This window comes from Triturus cristatus, chromosome 3_2 (genome assembly GCF_964204655.1).
Source record: "Triturus cristatus chromosome 3_2, aTriCri1.1, whole genome shotgun sequence".
NCBI lineage: Eukaryota > Metazoa > Chordata > Amphibia > Caudata > Salamandridae > Triturus > Triturus cristatus.
In genome coordinates this window covers 682891675-682908858 of record NC_140584.1, presented here as the reverse complement: position 1 = coordinate 682908858, position 17184 = coordinate 682891675, and the positions used below count along the sequence as shown (strand labels likewise).

At 42.5% G+C, this 17184-nt stretch overlaps 1 protein-coding gene across 2 annotated transcripts in view; it reads left to right on the top strand.

Moving 5' to 3' along the window:
* The window catches only part of PFKL (phosphofructokinase, liver type), a 433821-nt gene that overhangs the window by 123713 nt on the left and 292924 nt on the right, over positions 1-17184 (top strand). For both annotated transcript variants that reach the window (XM_085648708.1, XM_085648707.1), the window contains 2 exons: positions 59-167; positions 8759-8854. In XM_085648708.1, the coding sequence (XP_085504834.1) occupies positions 59-167; positions 8759-8854 (205 nt within the window). The remainder of the gene's footprint in view (positions 1-58; positions 168-8758; positions 8855-17184) is intronic.

Sequence of the window (17184 nt, the reverse complement as noted above, 5' to 3'; positions counted from 1 at the left end):
GTTTAATTGTATCCTTGTCTGCATTATTACTCACGAACAACTATATTTCTTTATTAAGCTATCTAGCACTAGTGTCTGCCTTGGCGTCTGGTGCTGACTGGGTCTTTATTCCAGAGAGCCCTCCTGAAGATGGTTGGGAAGATTTCATGTGTGAAAGACTTGGTGACGTAAGTATTCAAGTCATTACTTTGAAAAAGTATAATTTGTGGTAAGGTATCAATGAGTTTGAAGAGGTCTTTTTACATTTTTCTTATTACATGCCAGTAATTCTTAAAGGTATGATAGAATTGTACCTATTGCTATTGGTAGGATTACATTGATTTATGTCCCTGTTTCAACCGTTTTCCAGGGACCTCAGACCATTATGAGCTGCAAATCATGCATGAAAGAATAAAAATAAATGTGCACCCTTTCCACTGATAGCATGCCAACCATGGAAACCTATCATATGTATAAATGAAGATATATGGAAGAATAATAATAATAATCCACTATTGTAAAGCACGAACAATCACCCGAAAGGGTCTCTAGGCGCTGGGGGCCGTCGGGAAGATTAAGCAAGCTATTGCCCAAAGTCACATGGTGCTGGGCTAATCTGCTGCCGGGGATCGAACCGTGATCCCCAGATTCCGGAGTCAGTCGCCCTGGCCGCGGCGCCACACCTCGTCACAGGTCCCAGAACAGGTCACAAGTACAAGTTATGCTTCATGAAACACTAGGGAGCACACAAGATGTCAGTAATGAGAAAGTTGTTTTGATAAAAAAAAAATTTTTTTTAAAAAAGGGCAGGGTTACGAACTTCATGACACAGTCATCTGTGAACAGTCAATACTTGTGCATTTCTGTATGATTCTGCAGGCTTGGAGGCAGGAAAAAGAGGAGGAACATGTACAGAATTGAGCTTTAGCATTATAGGAGATTCCACACTTAAATCACTGGCTGTGACATTTGTCCTCGGAGTGTGTAGGCATGCCTGCAGGAAATGGGAAGCGGGCAAATGGAGAGCATGTATGGAAGGGAAAAGAAACCTGTAGCAAATTAAGCAGGAGTTTCACTTCAACAATGCTCTAAGAACGCTATAAAAATATATCTTTGCTAGTCTCTTATTTTTCAAAGAGTGAATACTTGAATAAGCACAGCATAGACCCCCTAGGCCTTTGCGTGTCATGGCAGTCTCAGTGCCCATTGGTGTAAGAGTTGTGTCTTAGGCCTTGTAAATGTTAGCAGCATGAGTACATAACGGCAAGTGTGCATGAAGAAAGACGGATGCAAAAAGAAAATGCAGAAGCAATTACCTCCCATTGTTCAAGCAACTGGAAAATTGAATTAATTGCTACAAAGAAGTACTGCAGGCGAAGGTAATGCGCTGACTTTACTCATAGAAGTTCTTCAGAAGAACTTTCTCTTTGAGTCTGGAGAAAGGATTTTATTCAACGATCATCACGCTGAGTTGGATTAATATTATTTTGTTAGGTCGAGCCTCAGCAGCGCATGCGCTGCTCTGCGAGGCATGCTGTATTAAGGTAGGGACTTGAAGCTCCGCCTATAATTTTCATTGGCTTGTCATTGTCTACTGTAAAATGTGGCTGTTCATTGGTCAATAGGCTTAGTAGTCCCTCCTTAGTACTGCCTTGTCTCATTTTGTAACCTCCCATGGCCACACCCCCGTTACGTGTGTTGTTACTCGGTAGCCTCTGAGCAATATTTTGTCAAAAAACGCTTTTTTTAAAACACATAAGTAAAAGGCATTGTCATTTAGAATGCCAATAGGTCAAATTCTCGTAAATGCGAGGCCTATTACATTTCAAATGCTTGTAGTTAAGAAGTTCCATAGCATTTGGGGTCAGCCTGTTGATCATAGTGATTAGAATGACATTATCTAAACCCACTACTTACTACCTTCAGTTGGAATATTATTCGAACAGTTACAAGGAGCCACTGTGCTCTTAAGACTTGATTTATTTTAGTTGTCTCTGATCCTGTAGTTATTATGAAACATTAATGGAAACCATCATTTAAAATCAAATTAGAATATTTGAAAATAAAAGATCATGCTAGCAGACTGTGCAGTTCACTAGATACATTTCACCATTTTGTAAGTATTACCATACAAAACTATATAGATGTTTAAGTGATCATAAATCTTGATGTTAAATTGATAGCCCTACAATAGTTCAGATAATAGAAGTATTGAGTGATGATGGAACTACGAAGACTTTGACAAGATGATGTGTGTGCTAAATTAGAAAAATGTGAATTTCATGCACGGGTGGTCAAGGATTTGTGATTTCATCCTTACAATTGGCGGCTGATCAATTTGAATTAAAAGCAGTGTAAGATTGGATGAAGCCTAAAATGTGCTGTATTTACACAGTCTTCTGTATTTTTCAAATGTCAAGGTTCTTTCTGGATACTCCCTTTGGTGGCACCGAGAACTGTTGTAACCAGAAGGCCCTTAGGTGTGAATCAGTGGGGCTGGGGCTGAGGGGTGGGCTTTGCCCCATGAAATATGTTAATCTGTTAGGCTCACCATTTCTAAAACACACAATCAATGGTCCACACGTTGTAATGATGTGTCATGGGTGACTTACAAAGTGGACTCCGATGCATATTTTTATAGGAAGCAGAAATTAGTTATTTTAAACCTACCTTTTTAGGTCGAGCATTCGAGACCTCTTGTATATACTTTAGTATATACTTATATATGTATGTACATTGAGGGCTCTGGAGATCATCCCTAGGACTTGTATTCTTTCGCGTAGGGCGGTTTTTCGCTGTTTAACTGCCACTATTTAACAGTCTTGATAGAAAACGACCAAAAGAGGTCCATAAAATACCGGAATTGCTTTCTGCTGAGGAACTTTATTTTTTTTTATTTTTCTGGCAACTGCCTCGATTTAACTTTCTTGATATAAAACGACCACCAGAGGTAAGTAAAATACCAGAATCCCTTTAGCATTCTCTAGATTCCAGTCCATAGAAATTGTCTTCCACAAGCATCCGTAGACAATATTTTTTTCAAATCTTGTAATTTCAGTAATATGACCACCAAAGGCCCTGCTTTTATATTAAAAACAGAGCTTTGGACTGTACCATTTCCCGCTGAAAGGCAATATTTCTCTCCATGTGTTCCCATACCTGGCGTGTCACGCAGTTTGGTGCTTACTTTCCCTACATGTTAAAGAACAGTAGATGTTTCAGCACCCCGGCTAATGTGCTGCATAGCTAAATACATTTAAGTTCCCAGAGGCGAGACTGATTGCATTGCAAATGCTTGTTGGTAAAGTCACTGTGACAGTTTAAGAAGCTTGTTACCATTGGATACCATACCTGGAAGATGCAGAAATCCCATTTGAAATTGTAACCATGTCAAAATGTGATTCATTTGAGGATGTTAAGTTTTATTAATCAATGCCTTGCAAAATAAATTGTACTCTTATAGGTTTCATTTGTATTGTGTTGCGGTGTCTGTTGTATTTTATGTGTGACTGACTGGTAAAATGAGGTTTAAGCAAGAAATAGGAACCAAATTCGTGTTAGATTAGAGATAATCTGAGTTTACAAAATATGTGACTATGTGCAATATGAAGTTTTTTCAACATGGACTTGACAGCTTCCTAACTGCCCATCCCTGATTATAGAAAACTATCCCAACAATTTCCCACTGACAAAATAAGGACATTAATGAGTGTTCAAATTGCTTGTGTATGTGCAATAATTTTAACATTACTTAAAAAATGTTATTTCTCAAAAATTAGTCTGCCTCTTCCAGACCCCTGTCAATCATGTGAAAGCGATATATCTTCAGAAATGTTCATAGCTGCGTGCGCCTCTTTAAAGCTTTCAAAAGATTGGGCTTTGGTTCACTCGGAGTATATAGAATTCTTCCCTGCGTAGGCCAGTTCTGTAAATCCTTTCTGTTCAGATCCGTACTTCAAAAGGCATTAAAAGCTCCAACGTCAAGTGCTTTGTCGATAAAAGGTAGATGAGTAATGCACTATATATATATATATATATATATATATATAATTTCAAAAAGACGATGACGACGCCATGTGCGATTTCAATTTTTATTCTCTGCCGCACATGGCGTCGTCATCATCTTTTTGAAATATTTATGCGACTTATCCCGAGGAGTCCAAATCGACTACGCAACTCTCGTTTTGGAGTGGCAAGGAATACTCGAGAATCACGAGGAAAATATATATATATATATATATATATATATATATATATATATATATATATATATTCACTTAAAAAACCATAGGTTTCACACATGTTATAGTTAGGTGGATATTTCACTCGTAAAAAACCAATGAAATTCCCCCGTTATAGTTAGTTCAGATAACTATAACTCGCGCGCCCGCAATCCACTGCACATGACTTCACATATTACATCACTCATGACATGGTCAGTGGCATCACTCATGACATCATCCTTGTGATAGAGTGGTGGTCGCGCGAGTTGTAGTTATCTGAACTAACTATAACGGGGGAATTTCATTGGTTTTTTACGAGTGAAATATCCAACTAACTATAACGTGTGTGAAACCTATGGTTTTTTCATTGAATTTGTACGTTTTTTTAAATGCTAATTTATTTATGTATTATTATTTTTTTTTATATATTTATTTTACAATAAACAACGTATTAAAAATTATTATTTTTTTTTTGGTTTTCACCCTGCAATTTAAAAAAAAAATGTTTTTTTTTGTTTTGGGTTTTTCAGGGTGCGCGCACTGTGCGCGCACCCCCGCGATTTAAAAAAACAAAAAAAATTTTTTTTTGCCTTCGGGGTCCTTCAGGGTCCTTCAGGGTCCTTCAGGGACCCCCTGACAAAGGCTAGCCTGCCCCCTTTTCACGTTCGCCACCTTCCTTTTTCACTCTCGCACTGAAAACAAAACAAAATGGCGGCCGACACTTCCTGATTTCGACCGATTCGAACGTTGACTAACATGTAACCACCAATCAGAATTACGCTCGCGCACGTTAGGGTGCTCGCACGGTGTGCGCACGGTGCGCGCACCCTGCGCGCATGTAGATATTGATATGCTATTTTCTCCGGAAATACTGAACAGATTTACACCAGACCTGCAAAAGGCACTTCCTTGACCTTATGGCTACCTCTCTGCCAAATTTCAAGTAATTCTGTTCAGCCGTTCGGGCTGTAGCTGCGACTAAAGGTCCTATGGAAAAATGCATGGGGAAAACGCGTTTTGGGACCCCCCTTTTTTCTCGGCCCCCGCTCGACGAATCACCCCGAGACTTTCAGGGTAGGAGCAGAACGGAGCGCCCCATTAGTTTTGAAAATTTCGCGAGGATTCGTCAACCGGCGCCAAAGTTATTCAAAATAGAATTTTGAGATTTCCTATGGAAACACGGTCCTAACTATAACTATCTACTGGCGACCGCCAGTAGATAATATATATATATATATATATATATATATCAATTTTTTGAAATTGAAATTGAAATATATATATATATTATGTTTGTTTGTGCCCGGAGCTGTGTCCCGCTTGCTGAACTCTTAAGGCGAGCACTTGGTGTGGATTAAAAATCGGGAACGCTGAAACCGACTTGGGACACGCCCTCTCGGTCTGGAGCTCCGCGCTTATCAGCAGATAGGTTCAGTACGAGGAGTACAAACGCGGCGCCCCCCCGAGCGAAGCCATCGCCAATTGGTGTGTATTTTCAGCGAGGGGAGAGAGGAGGCAGCATATTGGCTGCCTGATAAGGGCACAAACCCGGTAAAAACTAAGAGTGAGAATAATCTACCTGGGAGTTCTGAGGTGAAACACAGTCCAACGCCAGCAAAATGGAGCATCACTAGATGTTTGGAGTTTCTCATTACTCAATGAGGCATCGCGATGGACTACAGTAACCACCATGCAGTTCACCCAAATTCACAAGCGGATATAACACACCTGCAACATGGGGGAGGAGTCAAGAGACTGCCTCTTAGGGAATGGTTCCCGAGTCAAACCCAGGACAATCTCATCATTCGTGAGACCGGCACTGATGACGGCCAAGGAGGCCAGAAACGCGTCTGCCTGAACATTTCACGCATTGCAAGGACTGCGCTTTGAATTCTCTTTAATAAAATTCTTTGTTTGTGCCCGGAGCTGTGTCCCGCTTGCTGAACTCTTAAGGCGAGCACTTGGTGTGGATATATATAATATATATATATATATATATATATATATATATATATATATATATATATATATATATATAATTCTTTTTTTTTAATTTTTGCTTTTCAAATTACAGTATAGAACATTTCATAATTTCAAATTCATGGCATTGGTACATAGTACATATCATATATAATCATAGTACATAAATCACATTGCCGCAAAACATAACATCATGCGTATTGAGATTTACAGACATGGTAAGAGCAGGCGTCGGCTTGTAGGGCAGGGTAGCAATATAAGTACCGTACGGTCATTACACATCTGTAAGCGACAGCAGGTAGGATGTGAGTGGTCCCCAAATGTCACGGGGCTTGGATGCAGATGGTAGCTCCTCTGTGTAGCATGTGAGCTGGTCACTGCAATATGTCAAGTCCTGCAGCCACAGTTCCGTTGTTGGCACTTTTCTACTCTCCCAGCAGATAGAGATCCTGCGTTTAGCCATGAGCAGTGATATAGACACAAATTTTTTACTCAAAGCTTTTACTTTAGCCCCAATCCCCAGCAGACACAACCCCGGGTTACAGTCGAGAGTTTCTTCAGTCCTCAAGCAAAGAATTCGTACAACTGAGCCCCAATATTCTAGTATATGAGGACATTCCCAAGCTAGATGATAAAAACCGGCCCCAGGTGCACCACAGTGTTTACAGGAGTCAATCAGTCTGAGCCCAAATTTATACAGTTGTGCAGGAGTATAATACAACTGATGCAAGTATTTAAAATGCACCAATCGTAGATTGCCATTTGCCGTCAGTTGGCCCGTCAGACAGCAACTATTGAACCAGTCCTTTTCAGAGAGCGGTTCTGGCAGCACAGCATTCCATTTATCCAACGCAGTCGCTCCCCCAGGTGTCATGTCATGCTGCGATGCCCTATAAAGTTTCGTGATTAGTTTGGTCCTGGATTTAGTAGTGTATAGCAGTTGCAGTGCCTCAAGAGTTGGTGGTTCAGAAGGGAAATGTGGATTAAGCGCGCGCATGGCCGAGCGTAACCTAGCATATACAAATATCTGCATGGCGGAGGCCTCGCCCCGTGTGGCCAAATGTTCTGAGGTTACGAATTAGCCTCCAGGGAATGCATCCGCCATAATGGACAAACCCATCTCTGCAAATGTCTTCAGTGTACCAGCCTCCTGGGTGACTGAGATCCCTGAATGATGGAGCAGCGGCATGTTGGGAGCATATAGTGGTAGTTTATGCGCCCGCTGACCTAGATCATGCCAGGCTCTGGTTGTAATTTGTATCGTATCGAATTCCCCTTTCTCACATACCGTGTGCGAGTTCACTATCATGGCCTTAAGTGGTATGGGATGCACTGCGCCCGCCTCCACCGCCACATGCGGGATGTATGCCGGGTCATGTTGCCAGTAATAGGCTTATTGCGCTTGCGCACAGAGATAGGAAAGATGGAAGTCCGCCGTAAACTCGCCCTGTTCATACGGAAGGGTGAGTGTCTCCCACTTGAGCTGAGGTTTCTTTCCTCCCCAGGCTAGTGGTAATGCACCATATTAGGTGATAGCGGACACAATTTGTATGAAGGTAAGAACATTTAAAACAGTACCCCACATGCATCCACTAGAACTGTAAACAATAGTTCAGGATGGTTGTTCTAATGAACCTTTCAGAACTGGAAAAATATTCCAATTGTGGTTTTATTTGTGTTGTTTATACTGTGTATTTGCAACACAACTTCTTTCTTACTGGTTTAATTATCATTCATCAATGCCAAACGTGCTCCCTCTGCTCCCTTTGCACTGTCTCCCCACCCACCCCCACAGGGCTTGTTAATTTGTGGACCTATTTTGAGGTCGTTCAACATGAGAGAGGAAAAAGGGAATGTTTAGCTGGAACTCTGAAGTGAATTGAGGGGAGCTTGCGCAATGACTGCACATGCTATACCTATTCTTTGTGTTAACCAGCTTGTGCTGCTGTAGGTTTGGTGTGTCTTTATGAAGCTTGGTGAAATCTTGTGATTATAAACCAAATTGGTTTGGTCTTTACTTATTTTTCCAAGATTCAGTAATATTATAAATTGTTCCTAATCTTGGTATTCAAAAAACATACTTTTCAGGTGATAGCTCTTTTTTTTTTAATAGGGGTATGTGGTGCTACCAGAATCTGTTATTTAGTTTCTAAATGTCATTAGTATACCTAACCTCAGCCACCTTGTCTCAAAAAACAGTAGCATATGGGATAATACATTAATTTTTGTAGGGGAGGAACAATTACTATCTTGCCTGGATAATCATCAATAATGTAAATTTGACAGTTGGGTTTTGTGCTAGGGTCCTGTTATTTCAAGGAGTGAATAAATTGTAGCTAGCTCTAAATTAATATTAAATTTTGTACTTTGCAAATGTTCTCACTCATCAGGAGTACGGGGTCACGTTTCAGTACATGGTTATCATTTTACACGATTCCTAGTTTACAGCTATAGCCTCTCCATAGATTTGCTTCTCTTGAATGTTTAATCATCTATAAGAGACAGCATGTTTGTTTGTTGTTGTTTACGATGCTATTTTTTCTAGGTGTTTATTGTTGTTTTGTTTGTCATCACAGACTCGTAGCAAAGGTTCCAGACTGAACATCATCATCATTGCAGAAGGTGCCATTGACTGTAATGGGAAGCCAATTTCTTCCAACTATGTCAAAGATGTATGTGGTAATCATATACGCCAGATTTTCCATCATCTTTCCGCACCTCATTTTCTTGTTACTGTTGATAATATCAAATGACGTAGCACCCACCCTAAGGTTAACTTCCAAAAAAATGCTCGAAATTGCCACCAATTTAGGTGCTAGTGCCTTATTCCAAAATGTATCTGTCTGCAGACCATTTTTGTATACGGGGAGCTGTGTGCGCATGTCCTTAACAAATGAAACCCCAATTGCCCTTTTTAGCAATAACTTCTGTCAGAAGGCACCATCTCACATTTTTTATGTAAGAAGTCATTGGTAATGTTTTTTATTAAAAATTTGACTCTAGGCTTGAGAACACACATATAAATTTACTCCCTACAAACCTCCACCCAAAAACACATCTTGAATTGACCCATTTTTACTCCACACTGTAGAAAACAAAGTTGCAATAGTATGGGTACATTGGTGAACTTAGAATATGGAGGCCTGGGTTTTAATCTCAACTTCAGCATGCGCCCAAAAGAATATTAGATTTCTGGGAAATTACTTTATCTCCTTGTGCTTGAAGTTGTAATATTGTTGTATTGTGTAATGCAAGTATTGTAATCAAATACTTGGAAAATAGAACAAAACAACTGTACACTGTGTGGTCGAGCATTGTTCTAATTAGTTTTCTATCGTCCTCAATATCGTATCTAGGTTTTTGTAATCTAGTCTTGAATGACCCCGTGCACCATATTGTTTGATGTACAGCAAATTGCTTTTAGATGCTTCCCTTCAATTAAAATGTACTTTGTAAAGTGTTCTTCTGCTCCTCTTTGGAATTGGTCCACTTGTAATCTAAAAATGTTTTTTGTTTAGCATTTTTGTAAAAGGCATTGATTTAAAGTGGGAAAGTACTACAAGTACTGGAACATAGTAATAGCACATTTATTATGCATGCTATTTCACCCCGTGAAAAAGGGAAGATTTCACTGCTTAAACCACATTGTGACATAAGATATATATTTTACTGGTATAAAAATGAAGTCTAGGTTTAGTGTCTACTAATAATAAAATAATTCAGCAAAACTATAGAATCACTTTACTCTGGTGTATGTTGTTGTAAGCCATTCATTTTAAAACCTTAAGGTTGAGGGAAGTGATTTACCCTTGCTGCCTAGTAAATTAATGTTAAAGGCATGTGAGCTGTAGGTCACATGCTTTGCATAGCCCGCCATCTAGTGTTTGGTCCGGATGTTTTCACTTTGTTTTTGTTAGAAGAAGACTTTTTCAGTCCCGAGGTAGGTGACTCCTCCTTTCGGTGATAGTTCGCATGTGCATCGGCTCCATTGTTAGATTCTTTTTTTTTTTCAACGGCATCTGGTTTGGATTTGAATTGCTGCGCTCCGGTTCGGCACCGTTTCTCGGGTTCCCTTCGACACGCAATCCACTACCTTTGACGGTACTGTTTCTCGATCGCGTTTCCCATTCTCTGCATATCGTTTAGATTCAAAGATCTTCGATCGGAAAACTCATGGAGGGCCGTTGGGCGTACCTGCGTCGGGCTCGCTAGCAGTCGATGGAACGGACTCCATCCAAGCTATGTCCTGGGTGGCGTGCCAAGTTTCCGCGCTCCGACCGGCATGAAGTGTGCAACCTCTGTTTATCCCCGGAACTTGACGAGAAATTTTGCGATGCGTGTCGAACGTTTTGATCAAAGAAGACGCTTCGTGACTGTCGGGCTCAACGTCACGAGATGCAACACCAAGGCAGCTCCGTATCGGACATCTTCGGCAACGATTCCGACCAAGAAGAAACAAGCTCAAGGAGCTGCGGAAGAAGAACACATCTCCGTGTCCGAAGCCGACTCAGACAAGGAAGAAGAGGAGCAAGTTACACCGGGTCGGCGTACCGTGAGTACAGAAATCCCCTTGCCCCAACAACGCAAGGCAAAAAAGGACCTGGTCCTTCCTCTGCCTGTGGGGCAAGGTCGGTACCGAGAAAAAGATTCGAGCATCCCGCCCTTGGGCCCGTCGCCGAAAGACAGAGAAGGCTTCCGGCTCAGGACGAGTCGGCCCCATGCCAGCGCCGAACCGAAATCCTCTGCGCCAAAATCCAAGCATGTCCTGGTCCATGTTCCATCTTTTTTGAAGACTAAATCTTCGGTACCGAAGAGGTCTGAGCTGAAGCTTTCGACACCGAAAACGACAAGTAAAGATTAAAAGACTCCGCCAAAAGAGCCTCGGTCCGATGTTCCACCTTCAGATGCGAAACAGAAAGAACTGGTTATTAACTAAGATACTAAACATATTCATGCCAAACTGCCTGAAAAAAGGAAACTGGGTCAACAGGATGAGAACCACATGCCCCTGAATAAAAGGAATGTGGGTACAAACCCTTCGCCAACTTATGTTTCATCTCCTTCACCTACTAATCCTCAATTACTTATCATACCCAATAATTCACCACCACCACTATCACCTGACCCACAGTAGGAAGGGGATGGGGATGAGGATAGGCCCCAAGATGTTGACCCATGGGAGGATTTACACTGACCCACACACAGATACTGACCCTGACTTATACCCGTCCAGGCCATAACCACCTGACGACAATATCGGCTACATGGAGCTTCTTAACTGGGCTGCTCATTACCATGGGGTGGAACTATATAAGGAGGCTATAGAGGAGGACTTCTTGTTTGAGACCCTAAGTTCCTCTAAAAAAAACTACACATACACTGCCAATGCTTAAGGGAATGCTTAAACATGCAGATAAGGTTTTCAAAGACCCCGTAAGGGCAAGAATCCTCACGCCCAGGGTTGAAAAGAAATATAAACCAGCACATACTGACCCTGCCTACATCAAGGGTCAGCTGCCCTTAGACTCTTGTGGTTTCTAATGCTTGCAAGAGAGCTAACTCACAGACCACAGGTGAGGCCCCTCCTCCTGATAAGGAGTCCATGTTAATTGAGGCAGCTGGCAAAAGGGTAGCCTCACAAGCAGCTGATCACTGGCACATTGCCAATGCTCAGGCTTTGTTAGCCAGATTTGATAGGGCTCATTACGATGAGTTAGAAAAACGTATGCAATTTCTGCCAGTTGAGCATAAATCTAAGGCAAATGATCTTATCTAGGAGGGCAAACTTACCACCAATACCTCCATCAAGTGCGCACTAGACTCAGCAGACACAGCAGCGCTCACAGTAAACACCAGCGTAGTGCTACGCAGGCATGCATGGTTGAGAATTTCAGGGTTCAAACCTGAGGTACAGGCCCCCATTCTCAACCAGCCATTTGACAAGGAACACCTATATGGTCCAGCAGTTGACACCTCGCTGGAAAAGATGAAGAAAGACACTGAGATCGCAAAGTCCATGGGAGCTTTGCAGTTACCTGCAAATAGGGGTTCCTTTCGGTGCTCCTTTTACAGGGGTGGCTCCAAAAATATTTCCACAGAAAATCCCTCCTCCTCATACAAGTGCAACAACCAATCCCCCTCATCAAGAGGCTATTTCAGAGGAGGTTTTAGAGGAAACAATGGTAAGGGAAGAGGCAGCGGCAACTCCACACGCACTTCCCCCTCAAACAACAAGCAGTGACTTCCTTCCGCTACCCCCGATCATTCCACTTCTGTCGCGGGACGTCTCTCCCAATTTCTTCCTGTCTGGAACACAATCACCTCAGACAAATCATCCAATATGGTTACTACCTGGAACTTACAGACACTCCCCCAAACATTCCTCCAAGATAACATGCAGTGTCACAGGAACATCTTACCCTTCTAAAGCAAGAAGTTCTCTCTCTGTTAGAGAAAGGAGCTATAGAACCAGTTCCATTAAAATGTCTAGGGGCTGGGGTATACTCCCTGTACTACTTGATTCCCAAGAAGGACGGCTCGCTCAGGCCTATACTAGACCTCCGAGAACTAGATCTATACTTTCAGTCGGACTACTTTCGTATGGTCACACTCCAGCAAGTGCTCCCGCTCCTTCAACAAGGCGACTTTCTGTCTACTCTGCACTTAAAGGACGCCTATTTCCATATCCACATACACCCTGCTCACCACAAGTACCTCAGGTTCGTAGTATCAGGACAGCACTATCCGTTCAAGGTGTTCCAATTCAGAGTAACTACCACACCAAGGGTTTTCACCAAGTGCCCGGCAGTAGTCGCAGCTCATCTACAAAGACAACACATTCACGTCTTCCCATATTTGGACGACTGGCTCATAAAAGCCAGCTCGCAAAAAAGCTGTCTACGTCACACTCACAAAACAGCGCAATTGCTCCACGATCTTGGATTTACAGTAAATCTGTCCAAATCCCATCTACATCCATCTAACACACAGGTGTATCTGGGAGCCACAGTAGATGCACAAAAGGCTTTGGCCTACCCCAATCCCGCCAGAATCCGCAACATGCTAACTTTACTCTGTTTCAGCCTCAACACTCATTGCCAGCTCGATTGTTTATGCAGTTACTAGGGATGTTGGCGTCTTGCATTCTAATAGTCCCTTACGCAAGACTCTAGATGCGTCCCCTTCAGGAGTGCTTAGCACGTCAGCCGAATCAGACTAAGGGTCTCTTATCAAATGTAGTGTTGGTGGACGGCCGCACCCATCGTTCTCTATAGTGGTGGAATACACAAACCTTTCAAAAAGGTGGCCCTTCATAGTCCCGGTTCCACAGATAGTGCTAACAGCAGACGCATCGCTCACTGGTTGGGGAGCTTATCTCTAGATGCATACAATTCGGGGCATATGGAGCCTGCAGCAGAAGCAGCTTCACATAAATCATCTAGAGCTGCTAGTGATTTTTTTTAGCTCTCAAACCGTTTCAAGTACATCTAGTAGGCAAAGCTGTCCTGATCCGTACAGACAACATGACAGCAATGTACTACATACAAAAACTGGGGGGACACACACTCTCCAGCTATCATAACTAGTACAGACCATCTGGAGAACGGCTATACGTCTCAAAATATATCTCCTTGTAGAACACATTCCAGGAGTAAACAATCAGATTGCAGATCTGCTCAGTCGTCAAAGGCCACAGATTCGCGAATGGGAGCTCCACCCTGAAGTACTCCTCCCATTCTTCCAAATGTGGGACTTTCCTGACATAGATCTGTTCGCCACAAACCTAAACGCAAAATGCCCAAGCTTTGCATCCAGACAGCCACACCCTTTGTCTAAATGCAATGCACTATGGATGAATTGGTCAGGAATATTTGCCTACGCTTTTCTGCCTCTCCCACTCATTCCATTAGTGGTTGGGAAGCTCAGACATGCTCCCACATGGGCTCCGCAATCCTGGTTCACAACAATGTTGGAGCTCCCAGCAGTTCCTCACAAAAAACTACATCTCACTCCCAATCTTCTCACTCAGAGCCATGGAGAGATAAGACATCCGGATCCCAGTCATCTCAATCTTGCGATCTGGTACCTGAAATCTTAGAATTTGGCTGCCATAATCTCCTGCCAGACTGCATGAACATCAAAGAGGCTAGATGTCCTACCACAAGAGCATGCTATGCAGCAAAGTGGAAGTGGTTTGTAATGTACTGTAACAACAATCGGATAGATCCACTGGACGCTTCAGTTCAAAACATCATTTGCTATTTAATACATATGCAGTGTTCCAATTTAGCTTACTCTTCCATACGCTTACATCTTGCTGCAATAGCTGCATACCTACAGAACAGACAACATCTGTCTCTCTTTAGAGTGCCTGTCATTAAAGCATTTATGGAGGGACTTGAAAGAATCATTCCTTCAAGACTTCCATCTGCTCCAGTGTAGAATCTCAACATTGTCCTTACTAGACTGATGGGCCCACCCTTTGAGCCATTGCATATATGTGAACTGCAATTTCTCACTTGGAAGGTAGCTTTCCTCATAGCAATCACATCACTGAGGAGAGTGGGTGAGCTTCAGGCACTAACCATAGAAGAACCATTTTTACAAGTACACCAAAACAAAGGGGTTCTTCGGACCAACGCTAAATTCCTACCAAAGGTCATTTCTGCCTTTCATATCAACCAATCTTTGAGTTGCCTGTGTTCTTCCCTCAACCAGATTATGTGGCAGAACATGCTTTACATACTTTAGATGTGAAAAGAGCACTACTTTACTATATCGAAAGGACGCAACCTTTCTGAAAGACAAAACAATTGTTTGTCGCTTTTGCGCCACCACATAAAGGCAATCCTATATCAAAATCCGGCATTGCAATAATCAAGTGCATTCAGACATGCTATGCAAAGGCAAAACGAACACTGACAATTCCCCCTAGAGCACACTCAACAAGCAAACTAGGGGCTTCTATGGCATTCTTAGGGGAATATACCCATAGATGACATCTGCAAAGCTGCAACATGGTCTACACCTCACACATTCGCAAAACACTATTGTGTGGATGTGTTAGCAAGACCGCAAGCTAGTGTGGGCAAAGCAGTTTTACGGACACTATTTCAAATGACTTCAACAGCTACAGGTTCGACACCGCTTTGGGAGATAACTGCTGTATTATTTATGCAAAGCATGTGATCAACAGCTCACATGCCTCGAACTGAAAATGCTACTTACTCAGTATGCCTCTGTTCTTTGCATGTAGAGCTGTAGATTCACATGTGCCCACCTGCCTATACCTATACCTGTTGCAGTAATATTTTACTTGGATACAAATATACATGGACATCTCTTACTACTCTTACTAACTCCATTATCACCCTCTGTGGCAAACAATCTAACAATGGAGCTGATGCCCATGCGCACTATCACCAAAAGGAGTCGCCGCCTACCTCGTGACTGGACAAGACTTCTTCGAACAAAAACAAAGTGCAAACATACGGACCCAACACTAGTTGGCGGGCTATGCAGAGCATGTGAATCTACAGCTCTACATGCAACGAACAGATGTATACTGGGTAAGTAGCATTTTCCTTTTCACCACTTGCCTATTCAGCTTCACACCATTGATGTACCCTCCCATTACTAATTTAGTGAGCCTCTATTATGTCCCTTTTGAATTTACAACAGTGTTTCTATGAGCACTAAATATTCTATAACTGGTTAACCTTTTGGTTTGGTTAGTCTGGATACAGACACATTTATCTGGCCAGAAGACTACATATCACTATTCTTCAAAAAAGTAGAGAGAGTGGGCTTTGGGTCAGCCCCCTTCAGAGTTTTTCAAGATTTGTCATCGCTGATGAAGACTGTTGATCAAGGCCTATAGCATTTTGTGGATCAGTACATTGCCCCTTAGTATTCACATGAATTTTTGGTGGAAGGGTTTCATGTTTATATTTTAAGAAAGCAGAACAGCGTAAGTACACAGCTCTGTCGCCTACAACCTGGAGGGCGGCAGCAAGATATTTTCTCAACTAAACGTTACCCCCCCCACACTCCTCCATGACACTCAGTAGCCGATTTTCAGATTAGCACTGCATGGAATCTCTGCCATTCGCCACAGTATTGATAGCCCTTTTAGCTTCTCTGAATCGGTCTATATCCTCATGTGTTGCCTGTCTCAATTCCTTGCGGTGTGGGGTCTATGTGTAGGAGCTTTAAGTATTTGGGACGTCAGGTCGCAGAATTGAGTGAACAGAAGAGCTATGAGGGACGGCCATGCCTCTTAATACGTATCCAGCTTATGCGCAATAGACATTGTCCGCTTTTCCATACTTAGTAGGTGCCAAAGACTATGTAGCCAGTGAGTGTGCTTGGGGGCTCTATCTGAGACCCACATCGATAGAATGGCCTGTGTTGCAACTTCCAGCACCACTGCTATCTGTCTTCCCTTGGGAGACTTTAGGGGATAGGTCTGTGGATTGGGTACGACCATCAAGACATATGCAGGAAACCATGGGATCTGTGTGTTGTAGTGTTTATCTACATCATTCAGTACCAAGGTCCAGTAGTGGGACAATTTTGGGCAGTGCCAGAGAAGGTGCATCAAAGTGCAACACCCCACAACCCTTCCAGCATTCTTTGCTATGTTCATGGCACCATGCCTATATTCTAGCGGGTGTCCAGTACCAGTAGGAATTCACCTTCTCAACGGTCTCCATGCTCAATGCGTTGAACGCAGTGTGCCAAATACTATAAAAGATGTCCTACTGTTCCTAATGTGTAAGTTCCCTGCTCCTCCTCACAGCGTCTCTGCCCTGGGGTCTTCTCCATAGGAGTTCGCTGTGCCAGCAGTGCATTGAGCTCAGAGACTAAATGTCTGTCTTTTTTTTCTTTAGTAGGATCCATTTTTGAAATGATGTCAATGATTTATGGGCATACAGTTTGATTAAGGGATACGTGACCCAATGCCTAACCTGAATGTAGTAGAGACGCTCAGACTCTGGCA